Source organism: Athene noctua, chromosome 13 (assembly GCF_965140245.1).
Source record: "Athene noctua chromosome 13, bAthNoc1.hap1.1, whole genome shotgun sequence".
NCBI lineage: Eukaryota > Metazoa > Chordata > Aves > Strigiformes > Strigidae > Athene > Athene noctua.
Window position 1 is genome coordinate 12,256,065 of NC_134049.1, and position 16,457 is coordinate 12,272,521.

The following is a 16,457-nucleotide window of genomic DNA, read 5'->3' on the forward strand; positions in this document are numbered from 1 at the left end:
GAGCTGTAATTTATCTGCTCTGACATTTCAGTGTGGGCAGGATGACAGTGCCCCGCGGAAAGCCTGCTATTTCGACACGCTGTTGGCACAAATGTCATCTGTTTATCCATATAAAGGACATAACTGAAGGACAAAATTCCTCCCCCTTCCCACTTCCTATCGGGTCTCCATGAATGGTTGAGAAGGGAGTCCTGCCTCTATAGTCCATCCAATCTCAACCACAAAGGAAGATGCTAGTATGGAAGTGGTGCATATATATGGGGTACATGGCTGACAGCCAAGAGCATTGAACACAGCCATTAAACTCACATCAATATAGGTCACTAAGCAGAGAATGTACGTCAACAGTTCTCAGCAGCTACTGACTTGGGCTGGATTTGAACCAGCAACTTAGAAGTGGGAGACAGTACATCACATAGTCAAGCCTGTGAGCCATCCAGTCCCAAATCAAATATAATGTTAGGAATTTTTATTAACGTTTGAAATTGAAGCTGCATCACTGGAAAGATGCCTACTTCTGAACTGGTTCAACATGTTTAACATTTCAATATAAAATGCTGATATCTTGCAAGTTATGAGGTTTCCAACCAGTTGAGAATAAAGGCATAACAGAGGCAGAAGTGAAACGGAGTTGTTCATTAGAACTGGAATTATAATAGGAGCTGCAGTGCAAAATTAGGACAGTAAGTTTAAGCCACTGACCTAGGAAGGTGATGCATCTGCAAAGCAACTGAAGAGAGGCAGAGATAGCCAGAGGGGTCAGCAGGTAGTCCAAGTAAGGCTTGGATGGAGGGCAAACTAACGAATGCTCGGGAAATGCTGAGGTGAGCTGAGCTGGGGGAGGAGGCAATGAAACAGCTTGCATAACCTTCTTACAAAAACAACGGTCACTAAGACTGTTGGATTAATGGGAAACAGGCTTTTTCACCTTGTGTTTTTCAAACATGTAAACACAGTGGCTTAAATATAACTCAACTATTTCAGAAGCTGTCAGGAGGTACTCTGGGAAGCTGTGATGAAGAAAGGGAGATGACCCTACTTAAAGCATCTGAAGTAATGAAAGATGGTCATTGTGTACATAATGTTATCTAGAACAGGGGTGTTCAGGATGGGTGCTGAACTACTGGGGTTATTTTATCAGAAGAGACAAGATTTAAAGGGAGCCATGGCTATTGGACTCTTGCTTTCATAACCAAGTTTATGTCACTCACCAATAACGAAGTAACCAGATATTTTATATGGTTATCTACTCATCAAACAACCAAGAAGTCAACAACAGCGAGTGAGAACACACAAATGCCTATGGTGAATAACAGTGTGGAAAGCTGTGGTTTATTCAGCTGCATGACAGATCCAGCCCTTTATGATATGGTTTTCATTTAAAAAGAATTAGTTCTTTTGCCATGGAATCTGGAAGGCAGCAAGCATGAGCTTGTGCCGCAAGGGACAGATAGCACACATGAGAGACTGACATGGCTGGAACAGGCAGTGTGGCCTTTTACTTGCTCAAACGTTTCATCTAAAAGCCTTCTGCCTACATGGTCCTGGATACCTGTGACAGAGCTGGCCAAACCCCACTGACATCAACAACAGTCCTTTTATATGGTTTGAATGAAGTGAGATGAAGGCCATGAAGAACAGGGTGAATCATCTTATGACCTTCTCCCCAGTAATAATATAACATGTTCACACCACTGACTACTTTTTCCAGTGGACATTTGCTCATGCGATTCTCTCCGGAGAATCCTTGCCTCTTTTGCAGAGTGGCTGATTCACAGCAGGGAGGCACTGCCTGATGTATTCCAAGACGTTTGGTAAGATGAAGGAATCCAGTTGCAATGCAACCAAACACCGTTCCAATGGCCTGCCTCCACTGCATCTAATTTGTAGGATGTGATCCCAGCATAGCAACCTTTTCCTGAAAAAGCTTCACAGTGTTTCTGGCAAGAATCAGCAGCTTCTGAGACTACAGGGAGTCCTGTACTTTGTGGCAGAAAAATGAGTGCTCCACCAAATACAAAGTCCTAGAAAAAGCTAAAGTTGATCAATATATGTACAAATAACCTTGGCAGAAACTCCACACTGAAAAGGTAGTGTTACCTCAGGAAAACACCCTTCTTCCTTCTGATCTTAATGCTCATTCCTTTCCAAGTCCCATGTAGTATCCAACACAAATCTTTGAACATGAGAGCTGTCACCCCGAGCAGCTCCAGCAGTAGCAGGCACTCAGACTCAGAAAGGACTGTGATTACACAGCACAGTGGAAACCATTGAGGACCAACTCTCAGCACAGGTGGAGTCTTATCCTGTTTAGAATCCTGTCTCTCTGAAAAATTACTTTTAAAGATATAAAGTAAGGTAAAACTCTCAGTTATCAGAGGTGAGTGTGTAATGGCCACTCCCCTACTGCATAAGGACTCAAAAGTGGACATAGTGGTCCAGCCTGGCCGTGCTGATGCAGCAGGGACCCACCTCAACCTACACAGGCAATGGAAATGCAGGAAAGGCTCGTGCAATGAATCCAATCACATGAGCACTGCCCAACATCACATGGGAATGACTGCCCAGGGCTCAGAATGCTCCTTCTCTGCCCTCACACCCTCCCAGCAGGTCAGGAGCTCAGCACACTTGCGCTTACAGTAACAATTTCACTATCCTTCATGTTGACCAGTGCATACAATGACTTACACTGCAGCCTTTCTTTTTTAGTCCTATTGGGCCTTAACATCACACAGCATGTAGACTCCTGGCCCCTTTACTCCCCAGAGCACTACCCCATCTCCATGAGAGTCATCCAACCACCTGCTCAGCATTTCTAAACTTCTTAACTCTTTCACATGCCCTGATAGATGCCCACAACACACAGAGGCAACAGGTTTCTAACACAACAGCATCAGTAAGAGCCAAGGACTGCTTTAACAGTCCAACCCCTGTTGAAGAGGTAAACTGAGATATATAAAAAAATACTCATTGTAAAACGTGCACCAGGGCCTCTTTACTGAGAATCACTTCTCCCAAGCTATCAATGAAGAGACACTGGCTAGTTGTCATGATCACAGCTGAGCTGCAACCCTAAAGCAAGAATAAAGTTATCTGAGGGCCAAAGTGTAATGGCCTCATGAAAATGTATGCACTAAGCTGTTTCCTTGCCCTCCAAAAGATTTAATCTTTTATCTGGAAATAAAAAATACTTGCTCTCTCACTCGCTTCAGTCTGGTTTCAGAAAACAGGCAGTTGTGGCAGAAGGAGCACAGTGACTATGAATGAAACAGTGGTGGGCAGAGAGACTGCTCATTTCTGTTTTCTGGTGAGCAGAGGCTGCTGTGCTCCATCTGTAGCTCCTTGCACACAGAAAGCACCCTGGTGCATCGCAGAAGTAACATGCTGAAGGGTAACAAGCTGTTTGTTTTCAGCACTGCCTGAAGTGGGTGAGAATGAGACCTCAGAAAATGTGACATGCATTTCCTCAGAAGATGAAAAGGGAATATAAATTGTAGGGTGGAAAAAAGACAAAACCCTGGGATAGCTGGGTGAGATTTCCCACCCACTAAGGAAGAGACAAAAGCTCAGTAAGAACAGCTGACAAGGCTGTCACTCAAAGTGTTAGCAACCTAAGGGGAAGCTCTTGCATCCAACCGTTTTGAGTGCACTTTTCCAAAACTCCTGTAAAAGCCTCCAGTCAATTACATTAATGACTGAGGGTCAAACCTGAACGAAGAGATGCAACACAAGACACCCTAAAAGAAATGCAGGAAGGGAGAGACATTGAAGCATATTTGGCAAATATGTGTAACATAAGTAACCACGAATGTCCCACACTCTATCCCATCAGGAAGCCACCCACTGCCGAGCGCTGGGGGAAGCGGGGCAGCCTGGGAAGTGCACTGGAGGAGTCAGGAATGCTGGCTGCCTTCCCCACACTGGGAGATGAATTCTCCATTCCTGGAGGTGGGAATGAGGAGATGGCCAATATCAAAAGACAAAGAGGTGTGAAGTAACTGTAATATATATATATATATATATATATATTTCTACCAGCATCAAGTCTTCTGAAGTCCCCAGACAAGCCAGTGGATACATGCTTTATGGTTCCCAGAGCAGCAAGAAGTCCTTTCCACAGAAAGAAGTATTTTTCAGCCCCTTTCTTTTATTCTTCTTTCTTGGTCTACGCTGCCAATCACTGTGGGCTTGCAGATTCAGTGCAAGAAGAAATCTATCCTATGTGACCTTCTTACACTGATTCACTAAAAAGACAGGTAACTAGTGAACAGTAACAAACTTGGGTGCCCTCTTTTGCTTGCAAGAATGAGAAAACCCCCCAAACTGTCTAGAAAAAAAGTTGCATAGGAAATGCATGATCCAGTTCTACTAGTTGCAGTTATAATCTAGCAATGGATCAGTCTGCAGTAGTTCAGCTGAAGACATTTCCTATAATGACATGGCATTCTCAGTGGTATCCTTGTCACAGGCACTTCCATCACTCAGGAGTGCTCCCCATCCTTATGGAAACTTTGTTTCCTGTAACGCTGCTTCTATATACCAGCTCCTTAAACTCTTGGGATATGTCATAATGGTGCAGCTGGGAAAATAATTCATAATCCCAGAACCATCTGGCCTTGGCTGTTCATAAATGGTTTTAAAAGCTCAGCACGCTATCTCACTTAGTCTCAATCATTTGATCAGCAGGGAGAGACTTGATATCAAACAGGAACGTTGCAAATTATGGCTTGGTATCAAAGCAATTTGGAAATGATATGTTCAGACCAATACTGAAGTGGAATTCTTTGGGTAGTGGGTGTGCCTGGTTGCCTGCAAACCTCAAGGCTAATGAAGCCAAGTTTGCTTTCATATTGCCTAAGAATGCCACATGAAGAAAGTAAAAAGCTACTTAAAAAAAAATACTCTCGCTTTGAATAATTTTGGCTTGAACATGTTAATGTGAAGACAAATTACAGAGAAACAGTCTGTTATCTTCATAAGAAGATATCTCTTTAGAGGGTCTTTAGTTGCTAAGAGGTGCAGCATACATGTCATTTAACTGCTGACAGCTTTCTGGAGACCATGTAGGAGTTTTTCTCATGTGATTCTGTACATCATACTCAGAGGTGTTGCCTACAATAACACACTTCGCAAACCTGGTATGGTTACTCCAACAACCACCATAAAAATTACAGAATGAGCTGCAGGTATGTATTGTGGTACTCAAGGGATAAAAATAAAATATTAATATATTTTTCTAAACAAACAAGTTGGGTTTTTTCTTTGAATGGGGAGGAGCCTTGGGGTTGTATCTGGATTAGTATTGAAAAGGTGTCAATAACAGAGTGAAATAATGGAGAAAGAAGTGAAAAAATATACCCAATGAAGAGGATGACAAAATGAGTAGATGGGAGTTCATGCTTGTGCACACAAGCAGAAAAGCAGAAGACAAGTCATTATTATAATGCTCCTGTAAGAAAACCCAGTTTGCCACATTACTGTAAAGCTACTAAATCCAGGTAATCTGCATTTTGATCAAAAATTGACTGTTGATGACCATGCTGGCTCATGATGGATACTAGGGAAGAATTCTGCCCTCTCAGGCTAAATCTATCCTATGCTACATAGTAAGCAGCTTTACCTGAGATAAAAGAGGCGGTAGACAGAAAAGAATTTACTCACTGAAAAGTCCTAGTGGTTGTGTGTTTAAGAGGAAGAAAGGAAGTTGCGCTTTTCCTCTGAAGGAAAGATACTTCTCCTAAGTATAAGGACTACGTAAACTAAGAAGCAAACTGTTCCTAGGGAACATTTCTTTACCCTGTCTAGTTTTGATGTAGATAATGAAAATGAGTATTTAAAGCACTAGATTAGAAACCTGCCATTTCATTAGCTATCTCTGGAGTGATGCTGGAAAACAGCAGGGTGGTATGAAGGGAGCCCAGTTGGTAGCAGGTGGAAGAGACAGGCAGGCTTTGGACTCCCACTGGCGGGTAAGAGTCAGCTACCACAGGGTGGACATCAGAAATTTCTGAAAGGTCAAGCTGTCTCATATCGGAGTAAGATGTGGCGTACAAAAGCGTCTCAGTGGACTTTGGAGCAGATAGAGAAGGTACTGTAAAAAATGCTCATTTTTAAGACTCAACACCCTAAGCTAGTTAGAGCTCAGCAGAAAGGAAACTTTTCAAGCAAGTGAGAACAACCCATTATGGTCAGATCCTTTCGCTTTGATTTGTTTTACCTCAGCAGAAAACTGAGAAAACTGTGAGTTATTCTTCTCTTTTTTGGAAACTGAGGTTCAAGTAAAGACATAGATGACAAACTCCCTGCTGGTTTGGATCCAGCAGTGGAAAGAGGCCCGGCATCTGATGTAGAGAGGGTTTTGCAAATGGAAAGGGATCAGTGAGAACAAAGCAGGCCTGTTTATTTCATTTGTCTAGTAAACTTTTTGCTGAATTTTATTCCCCAACACAACTGTTGGCCAAGAAGCAGCCAACTTGGTTTCACTAAGTGCAGCCTTCCACTGACACAACAGTAAAGGGAACCACATTTTCAGACGCAACATTTCCACTGGCATTGCTGTTGCTGAGTTACTACCAAAGGCTTTTCCAAGTGACAGTCTGGGATTTATCACCTTCCCCAGCTCTGCAGTCATTTTCACCTGGAACCTGTTGAACTCGGCAGGCCAGGCAGGCAGCATGGGTTACAGGCTATTGGAACCCAACTGCTAGTGGAAAAGTAAATATTTCAGCTAGATTGCTCCCCTTGTATAAAAACAAATTATTATTTGGTAAATGGCACTTGCAAACTTAGTATTTCCTGTGTTGGTATGTACTGTAGAGGTTGCACAATGGAGACTTGTACTGTCCCTATGCTTTGGGTCACTGGGTGCACAAGGCTGTTGCCAGCAAAGCCAATGAAGTATGAAACCAGAACCCTTGTAGCCGGAAGTATATGCAGTATTTGCCAAATCATTATGGCCCAGCTATTTAACATGGCCTTGACTTACTCAGCAGAATAAGCCTTCAAAAAAAAAAGACATAGCAGGCAAAGCCATAAAGCTATTGATTAAATGAAAATGATGTTGTCTGTGAGTTTCTAAATGACTGTTGTTTGCCTGTTTGGTGCAGTTTTATGTTAAATAAAGCTGTACAAGATGTTCAAAACCAAGGAAATTAGAGGGACTGGAAGAGAACGTTGCTTCACTAGGGATTATACAAACATCCTTCACAAAGTGTAGAGTAAAACCATAGAAACCTTTGCCCAGAACCATGCTACTGGTTGCCACAAGTCCAGAAAGTGGACATTCCCACGCCCAGTTCCAATGTGGTTACACTCCAGTACTATAAATAAACTATAAAACTTGGAAGATACAAGGGTGAGAAATGATACGCATGATAGAGGGAAGGTACCCCACCACCATGCTAGGATTAGCAGGTTCCATACCTGTACATATCTTGCAGTTTTTCATAAAGCTCGAAACTCCCACCCAAAACCGGGCCTATTATCCAGAGACTGGCACATGATACTGCTTGAACTTCTCCATTTCTCCTTCCCAATCTTCTTTTTCTTTATGTGATTTCTGTATGTAATTTTCTTTATGCAATTATTCTCTATGTGATAACCTACTGTCATTGAAAAAAACAACTTGCCCAGACAAGTTTAATACAACAGGAATATTCTACTTTTGGGATTCAAATTAACTTCCTTGGGTATCATGTTCCGTATTATGTTGGGCAAACACACCTTCTGCTTAGTGGTGCTCCATCACTACCTCTTCCTCAGGTCAAACCATCCATGCTTGCAGAAGTCTCCCCTACTTTTTTTTTTTACATATGTTCAGACCTATATCTTTGCTCTCTGCTTCCTTTTAACTGATTTAGGACACAGTTTTCAAAAAGCTATTACCAAGCTACTAATATCAAGCTACTTAGGTACATAAGAATTTTTTTAATCTAAAACAGACCCCTCTGTGTTAGCAAAAGTGAAAGAAGCATCTCCTGAAATATTAGGCTATACCTCGTTCTCTCTCAAAACTAGAGTATGTCATTAAATAATTGCTTTGACTAGATCATATCAATTATGATGTACAAACATATATAATGAAACAGGCAGTGTTCCATTATATCCTTTCAGAGTTGTACAGAGAAGGGCAACTTAACTGTGAAAATGTGCTTGCAATTATCTGTGGAAGAAGAATGAAACCTGGGAGGAGGGGAACAAGAAAAGGGAGCCTGGGAACAGAGAGAGACATTCCACAACAGATTTACAACACAAATGGCAGAAAATAAAATTAGCAGCTCCAGGGTGGGTACGGACTGTTGCCAGCATTTTTGGCCAGCCTCAGGGTATGTCTACATGGCAGTCAGTCACTCCCAGTAATCCTGAGACTGCAATAGATTGGAACAGCGACATACTCCTGTGAGGCTTAAAATGGAGAGTGCTGGCACTAGTTGAATATAGCTGGGGCAGTAACTGCTTGAATCAAACTACCCAGCTACTCAGGAAGTCTTGGGGCAGCAACAGGGACTAGTACCTAAGCTGACTAGAGTAAAGCTTGCATGGGATTGCCTCTGGCTCCAGCCCTCCTTGGGATCCAACTGACCTTGATTTTCAACCCCACAAATGCAGACATGTGAGTTCCAACACATTGTCTTTTGCAACATGGTCAAAACAGCCACACAGGGTTTTACAAAGGCACAGAGGGAACTGTGCCACAGCTCTCTACCACAAGACACAATCTACATCCAAACTGCCAGCAGTGCCATTGGAGGGGTTTATTCAGTCACCAGACAGATCCCGCCAGCCACAGGCTGCATCTCTGAGCCATCACATAAATGGATACTACCCTACAAGCCCAAGATGGACACCTCTTTTCAAGGTCTCTCTCTAGTAAAACATTCATGCACAGGAGTGAATAAGATGCCTGTGGGCATGTGTTAAGCTAGAATCTTTAACTACATGCTGAAATACTACCCTACCCATAGAAATTTGGCCTCACTTGAAGGACAGAGGGACTTGAGTTAAAATTGTCCAGATAACCCTGAAACTGAGACTTTGGTGCTTCTACATGTTTGATTCTGCAACTTTAGTAATGTTGGTTTTAATGTCTTTTGGGAGGTCAGAAGTAATCTGGGGACAGACTGCTTCCTGGCAATTAATTGGTGTACTTTTGCAATAGCAATGAAGAAAAACGTTCCACAGAAATTCAGGTCAGGCAGAACCTGCCTGATAAACGTGGGAGTAACTCATGCCTCCGCTACACTTCAAACAGCAGTTGCAAGGTCTGCCTTCTTTTCTGTGACTGATCTCGCTGTCAGCACCATAACACTCAAAGATCCTACCGGTTGCTTTGCTCATACTTCTAAAAACTAGCTCTTTACAAATGCTACAAAGAAATCCTTGCATTTTCCATCATTGCAATGTAAATGGTCAAAAGAGCAACACAGACCAGAAAAGGAAGCTCAAATGTGAGCTTTTTTGAAAAATAGAGTTAATGTTTAAAGTCAGCCAGGATAGAAACTACCCTGAGCTGCCTACACCAGTAGGGCTGCATGTTCAAGGCTAGACTACAGTGCGCTGCTCTAAAAAGGACAAAGAGGGTTGTTGGTTTTTTTCTTAGCTCCCACATCCTGCACCTAAATGTTATAATCCCAGAATAAAATGAGAGAATTTGTAGTAAAGGACCTCCTGTTTTTATATGGTTTCCAGAACCACTCCCCTTGCACCACCACCATGATTTGGCTGGCTGGCTCCATTGTTGCTGGCACTGCGCTGACTGGAATCACAAAAGAGACTGTTTAAGAAAAAAAAAACGAAGAGTTTTATATCAGCATAGTGTGCACTCTGCAGCACTACCTGACTGGTCAGATCTGTGTCCTATTCACTGTGGTGGTCCTCAGCTTTCACATGAAACTTCATTTTTAAAATGCATTATGACCAAATCTTTCTAAATTGCAAGGTGGGGGAGAAAGGGGGCTGTTAATTTCCTGTTTGGTTCTTAGGAATTAAGCCTGTATGCCTGCACCACACTGACCTGGCTTTCCCAGAGTAAGTTGTCACAGGGCGTTATTCTGTACCTCTTGGATCTGCTCATTGCACATTCCCCTTCAGTCTGCAATATTTTCATTCTGCCTTACAACTATTTGCATGACAGAATCTCTCTGCTGGGTGCTGCACTAGACAGAACGGGCAGGTTATCTTATTCACAAGTCTATTAGCATAAATCTCAGGCCATGAAGGGAACATCCAGGCAGTGCTTTTCCCTTACCTGCAACACCACTATTGCTTGAGACACAGAACAAAGGCTATACTTAATTATGCAGCAAATAATTATGCACCCTAAAGTAATTTTAACCAAGTTACATCTATCAACACTTAACATCTAAAGCAAATAACCATACTGGACAGAAACCTGATGATTTTAAACTCTTCTCCTGCCTGATTCCAGAGCTGTTTGGTTTGTGCACTATAGGCTTTTTACCTTTGGACTCGTTTTTGTCCTCATCTGTTTCAGCTTCAAGTTTGAGGCCATGCGGTTTCAGACTGTTGGCAACGACTGCATCTTGCTTATTGTCAGTTGATTTTGATTCACTTTCTTAAGGGCATCTGACACGGTGTGGCTTCCAGCCATACCACCTCCGGCTATTCTCTCACCATCTAGGCAGTGCCAGGTTTCGCTAGCTCATGAATGGGAATCTTCCCTCCTCACCCAAGCCTGCCCCCCATCCCACAACAGGAAAGCTGAGGCTGTTGAAAGAAACAGGAATGGCAACAAAGCTGGCATTGTTGTCCTGAAAAACCACTGGCTACAGCACACCCGCTTCATTTAGGGGATAACGGATATAAGGATGAATCCCAGCTTTTGTTTAAAAGGCTTATTTGCCTTTTTCTTTGGAGAATGACTTGAAAATGGTAACAATGACACTGCTGTAGGCAAAAAGAGAACCAGGGGAGGGGGAAGTGGCACTCTTTTCCCCAAAGTCACAGCTGTTCAGGGTGGTCTTTGGGGTATGAATCTCAGATTAGCTTCACACTGGTGCAGTTCATGGAGGAGGAGGGAAGCACCATTCAGATCCTGGTGACAACAGTAGGGCATTTTCAAGGTCATACTGATGGAGATGCCCTGCTAGTCTGAAGAAAGATGAGAATAAGAAAGTATCCAGCATATTAAGCTGTTTATAATACGAAGACCTTGGACTTAGACGTTTTAAAACTTCAGGGCCCACTGTGGTCTCTGTCTTCCCTTCTGTATAGGTCAGAACACGGTACTCCACCCAGCAATCCCTGGATAAAATCCAACCAACTATGGTTACATTAAAGTGTGTTATTTTAAAAGACATCTGCTATTGCCCATGCTGAATGAAGGAAAGTGGCTTGCTGAGGATCCTGTCTTGTATAGTAAGAAGTTTATAATTTGCAGCCTCATCATATATTCAGTGGTCTCTACCCTGCCTCTTACCATTTTGTAACAGCAAAATTCTTCTCCTGGACTCTTTGTAGGAATAATTGTATCTAAATACAAATGGATGCTCCCTTTGTGTCCATGGACCACAATTACTGCTCCAGATTTGAAGATATAAATACAACAGAGAAAAGTTATATCACTCACCCAATCATTGAGCAACAACAACTCTATAGGTTAAACCTGAAGATTAACTTTTATAGGACCTATAAGCATCACTGCAATGGACCTATTTAATGTCTCCATGTTTTCACAGTGCAGCTGTCCATAATAGTGTTTTTTGCAGTGAGTCCAAATGACATTAGTGGCAGATTCCTAAATCTGACACATCAATTAGTAATCCATTCACTTTTTCCAAAGTCTACATCAGAAAAAATCTGTGAATGCCAAACTGGTCTTGTGATCTTCACAGACATTTGTTAGTCTTAGGGCAAGAAGTAATAAATCTCAGCTTTTCTACACTCATAAGGAAATCAGCCTTCAGTAAAGCTCACAATTATGGCTCTCCAAAATTTATACTTTTGCCAGTATGGATGTAAGTTTTGATTTGATTTGATTTTTTTTTTTTAAGAAACTTGCACCTAGTTTTCCTTGGTTTTAATTTTAAAACCTGAATCTCACATCAGCTTCTTCATCTTCACAATGGGTTTCCTTACATTTCACTTAAAAACTACGAGTCTGTAAACTCGAGGTAAAGTCTGCAAACAATCCTTCTGTTTGCACAAGACATGCTGAAACAGGACTGCTCAGAGCATCCTGTTGCAGTTTAAAACCAGAAGAATAGGGAAGAGCCTGACACCTAGTAAGGTCAATGAAAAGACTCCTGCTGACTTCAAGGCCAGAAAAGCACCAGTAAGTTGACCATACTCTGAAATAAGTAACTAGGACACTGGTGGATGACAGTAGAGATGATTTTGATGCTTGGGTTGGGTGCTGAGAGAGAGATAATATTTTTTCCCCTCTGTTTTGATTTGGCACACTGGGGTTTGATTGTGCACGCTTATGGCTGGGCTTAAGCAAGGGAACAGAGGACAGAAAGGCTGGAGGGCTTGTTCCAGTGTGTGACAGAGAATTGCAACTCACTGTGAAATGGAACATATCCCCAAATACCTGTGGCAGCAGAATCCTGCCAGCAGCTTCTTTAACCTTCTAATCAACATGCTTCAGTTGGAGACTCCTGTCTCATGTGCCTTCAGAGCACTACATTCCCCAGCCCCAGACACCTTAGGTTCCTAGACTGGCTCTTACAGACCTTTCACACTCCTCTTGTACTCAGGATTCTTCCCAGTCTCTCTTGTCTGAGCCTATTCTACTCTCTTCAAGTAAAGTAGCTTGTGAGACAGTTCTGCTAGAAAATACAGTCCTTTGTCATTTGTCCTTCTTCACCTGCAATATTCATTTAAGTTCTCCATCTCTCCCCACAACGGGATCTACGATTATTCTGAAGCAGAAGATTCTCTGCACAATAACATACTCACTGTCCAGATCCTCCAGGGTACTGAACCCAAGTCACCCCCTGTCAACAGCTTTAGACATCTCATACCCTCCTCTTGAAATAGTTTTCCAAGATGGAGGGAAAGAAAGAAAACCAGCAGAGAAAGGACGTTATGGTCTTACTACCAAAACTGCACTCAGAAAATAAAATGGAGTTTGTTATTTTCTGCACAGATGGAGAGCTGTATCTGAAAGCATTACATCCCCTATTTATGTTGTGGATTTTTTGCAAGGCATTATTAGAAGGAAGCTTGACAGCTCTGCTGAGAAACTTGGCAAACACCAGGGCAGACCAGTCTCACTCTTTTACACAGCTGGATTTTCTGAAGCTCAAGTATTTTTCCCTCTTGCTCTTGGCCCATCCAAAGATGAGTGCTGAATTTCCCTTAACATTACCCACAGGTTAATTTGTTATTAAGTTTAGACTCAGTTTAACGTCTTGGCACACAATTTAAATAAAACCAAAACCAAATGTCCTTCATTTCTGCTGAAACCACCCTCGGTTTGGCTCAGCTGCCCATGGTGTCACTGAAGGGTGAACAGGAGATTCATTTTCATCTTGTCATTTTTGGTAGTATCCTAAATATCCTTCATGCAACTTTGAAATATATTGCCATAAAATAATTATTTGTCATGGAATGAGATTGGCCAGAATGTGAACACGGTACATCGGTTCTGACTTAGCTGTCAAATAGTTGTTACTGTAGGAAAGGAAGATACGACACATAAACTGTAGGGAGTCCAGAAGAGTGCAGACAAAACTTAGACACAACTTGTTATTAAAGGAACAATGGTGGGATTTCCCACCTTCCATCCAGAGAGGCTAAAAGAAGGAGTACTTGAAAATCCCATAGGTACAGCCCTTGTCTCTGTATAAATTTGTTCCTGGTCTAATTCTGTACCTTACACAGTCTAACTGTGACACAGTGCAACCAAAATTATGTCAATGGAAAGCAAAAAAAGCTCGTAACTCTTGTAAGTGCATGCATATTAGCCTGGAAAGCAGTGAATGTGAATGCTGATCTTTGGGTTAACTAATTAACTGCACTAAGATGATGCAGGTGACTCTTTCAGTCAATTTTAGTTTTTTGAAGACTTTTTAAAGCTGCCTGTAAAAAGGCAGCTTAAAAAAGTCTTCAAAATCACCTTCAGAAAGTACCCAGTAATTTCATTCTGCAAATTTCTGTCAGACTAGGAATTATCACGTTCTTTGCTGTTCTTTCCAGTCAGTGTTCAAAGTGTGTTCGTTAGCTGTGACTGAGCTGATAGATCAAGTTATATGATTTCTTTCTGTTGATCAAATAATACTGCTTAAGGGCATTTCCAAAATACTGATGTTCAGAATTTCAGCTGCAGTAGAATACTTCACATGCAGAGATGAAACGATTGCCAAAGTATTTAACTATTAAAATCCTTGACATAGACAACTGAACTTCAGAGAAAATTTAGCAAATTCAAAGATTTTGAAGTTGATGTCATTTTTGTGGACCTATTCTACAGCGTAAACAAAAGCAGAATTTGTCTCTAACTACTACCATCAATCATGTAAGAGAATGAGGCCTCTTTGTGCTACTCAAAATCAAAACATAGTGTAGAAAATAGGAGAAGATCAAATGGAAAGATTTACACGTGCTGAAGTGAATATTTACCTAAGCCTCCTAAAAATTAAGTTATTTAACAATCTGCTAGATTTATGAAATCATAACAAACATGTATGGCTTTAAATAAAAAGTATGCTACAGTGGCATAAGTAAAGAAAGAAACAGAAGGACAAGTTCTTACTTGTGGCCAAGTTCATGTGCAATTGTAAATGCCAGATTGAGACCATTGTCTTCAGCAAGAACACACTTCCTCTTAGGACTGCAGACACCTCCCAGGTAAGCGATGCCTGCAACAGAAACACAGAGAACGTTCCCATCAGAATCCCTGAAACAGCTCATTCACTCAAAACATACAGCAGTAACTCAAACAAAATGATAAAAAATGCACCTAGCGTGAAAAATATTACAGCAGTTTGCAGACAAAATCATCTGAGTATTTTGTCCATCATCCTGTTGGAAAATCAGTCTAGAATTTTGTCAGACAGGAAACAAGCTAAACACACTCACCTTCACTGCTTTCACTGGAAAATATATTTCAAATATTCAAAATATATTCAAAAAATTCATCTAAGCTTGTCTATTAATGCCCTCTACTACAATGTTAGAAGATGCATGAAGTAGCCTTAAGCATTTAAATGGAGTTCTCCCAGTTTTCAGAATAAAGTTGGGAAGAAGGAATAAAACAATAAAAGCAGAGACTCTCTGAAAAGACCTTACATTTTCCCTTATTTTCCTACTTTAAGAAAGCAAGAGTGGCAGAGTCAGAAAAGCTGGCAAACTCCTGACGGTGAGTCACAAATCCAATGTAGGTGGCAGAAGTCTTCTATGACTTAGTGGAATTTAGGATTTGATCCCATGGACATTTGCACAGTACTCTCCAGGCCTGTTTGTGTGGGCAACAAAAATGGTTGTAGGCTGAACTCAAAAAGGAATTCAGAAATTATGGCATGAAACTTCTGCTATGGGAAAACAATAGTCCTCATATGCCCCTCCTGCATCCAGACTGTCCCTTGCAAAAAGTGCCATTGTACTTGGAGAACCTATGATGGTATCACAGGCCAAGCACAGGACAATTTACTGATGAGATTTTGTTTCATCTGCCACCTAGAAACTGAAGTTAAGCCATTGGGAGTTATGCACAAAGGTTAAAGACAGAGCCTAAGGATGTCTCTACTTACAGAAATCCTCTACTGCTAAAGGAGCAGCTCTCAAAAGCCACACAAACGGTTCAAGTGCGCACACAAAACAAGATTTCCAGATAGCATGCAGTAACCTAAAGGTGGAGTTCATCCCCCCGCTCCACACATCCTTCTGCCATGCTGGAAGAAGGGGAAGTGTTAAGACCTTCCACAAATGCCTTTCAATTTTTTTTCACAGCATACATATTTGCTTATATTTAACAAGAAATTTATTTCCTCACTGTAATACAGTGTAGAGGGGCAGCTGGGATCTAAGCTGCCTTTAGTGAGTAGACCACAACCATGCAATGGAGACATGATCTCTTTTTTTTTTTTTTTTTCCTTCTGTCAGCATTGACAAAACTCTGTTTATCAGGGTGCAAATGGTATAAAACTTTAGACCTGGAAGAAGCCCAGTTCTGCTTTTATTGCCATTTTGGCAACAATATGGACATAGATATTTGTTGTCAGGGGGATTCTGAGTTGAATGAAGGGACAGGCCTTTTAATTCAGCACTAGCAGCAGAGAGTGAAGGCCATGCAGAAATCAGACACTAACACTTGCCTACTTTAAAAGTGCTAACTGTAGAAGGCCAGATTCATACCACATGCAAAAAATTCAGTCAAGATTTAATCTTTTTAAATCATTGACCATAGAAGGCTAGATTTCTGCACTCTTCTTAAACTGAATTACTTTTTACTTGCAGAATAGTCCTAAGGATGTCAAGGAATTGCTCAGGAAGTA

At 41.5% G+C, this 16,457-nt stretch overlaps 1 protein-coding gene across 1 annotated transcript in view; it reads right to left on the bottom strand.

Moving 5' to 3' along the window:
- The window catches only part of ADAMTS17 (ADAM metallopeptidase with thrombospondin type 1 motif 17), a 196,480-nt gene that overhangs the window by 107,154 nt on the left and 72,869 nt on the right, over window positions 1-16,457 (bottom strand). The window contains exon 8 of the mRNA XM_074916879.1: window positions 14,717-14,822. Within this exon, the coding sequence (XP_074772980.1) occupies window positions 14,717-14,822 (106 nt within the window). The remainder of the gene's footprint in view (window positions 1-14,716; window positions 14,823-16,457) is intronic.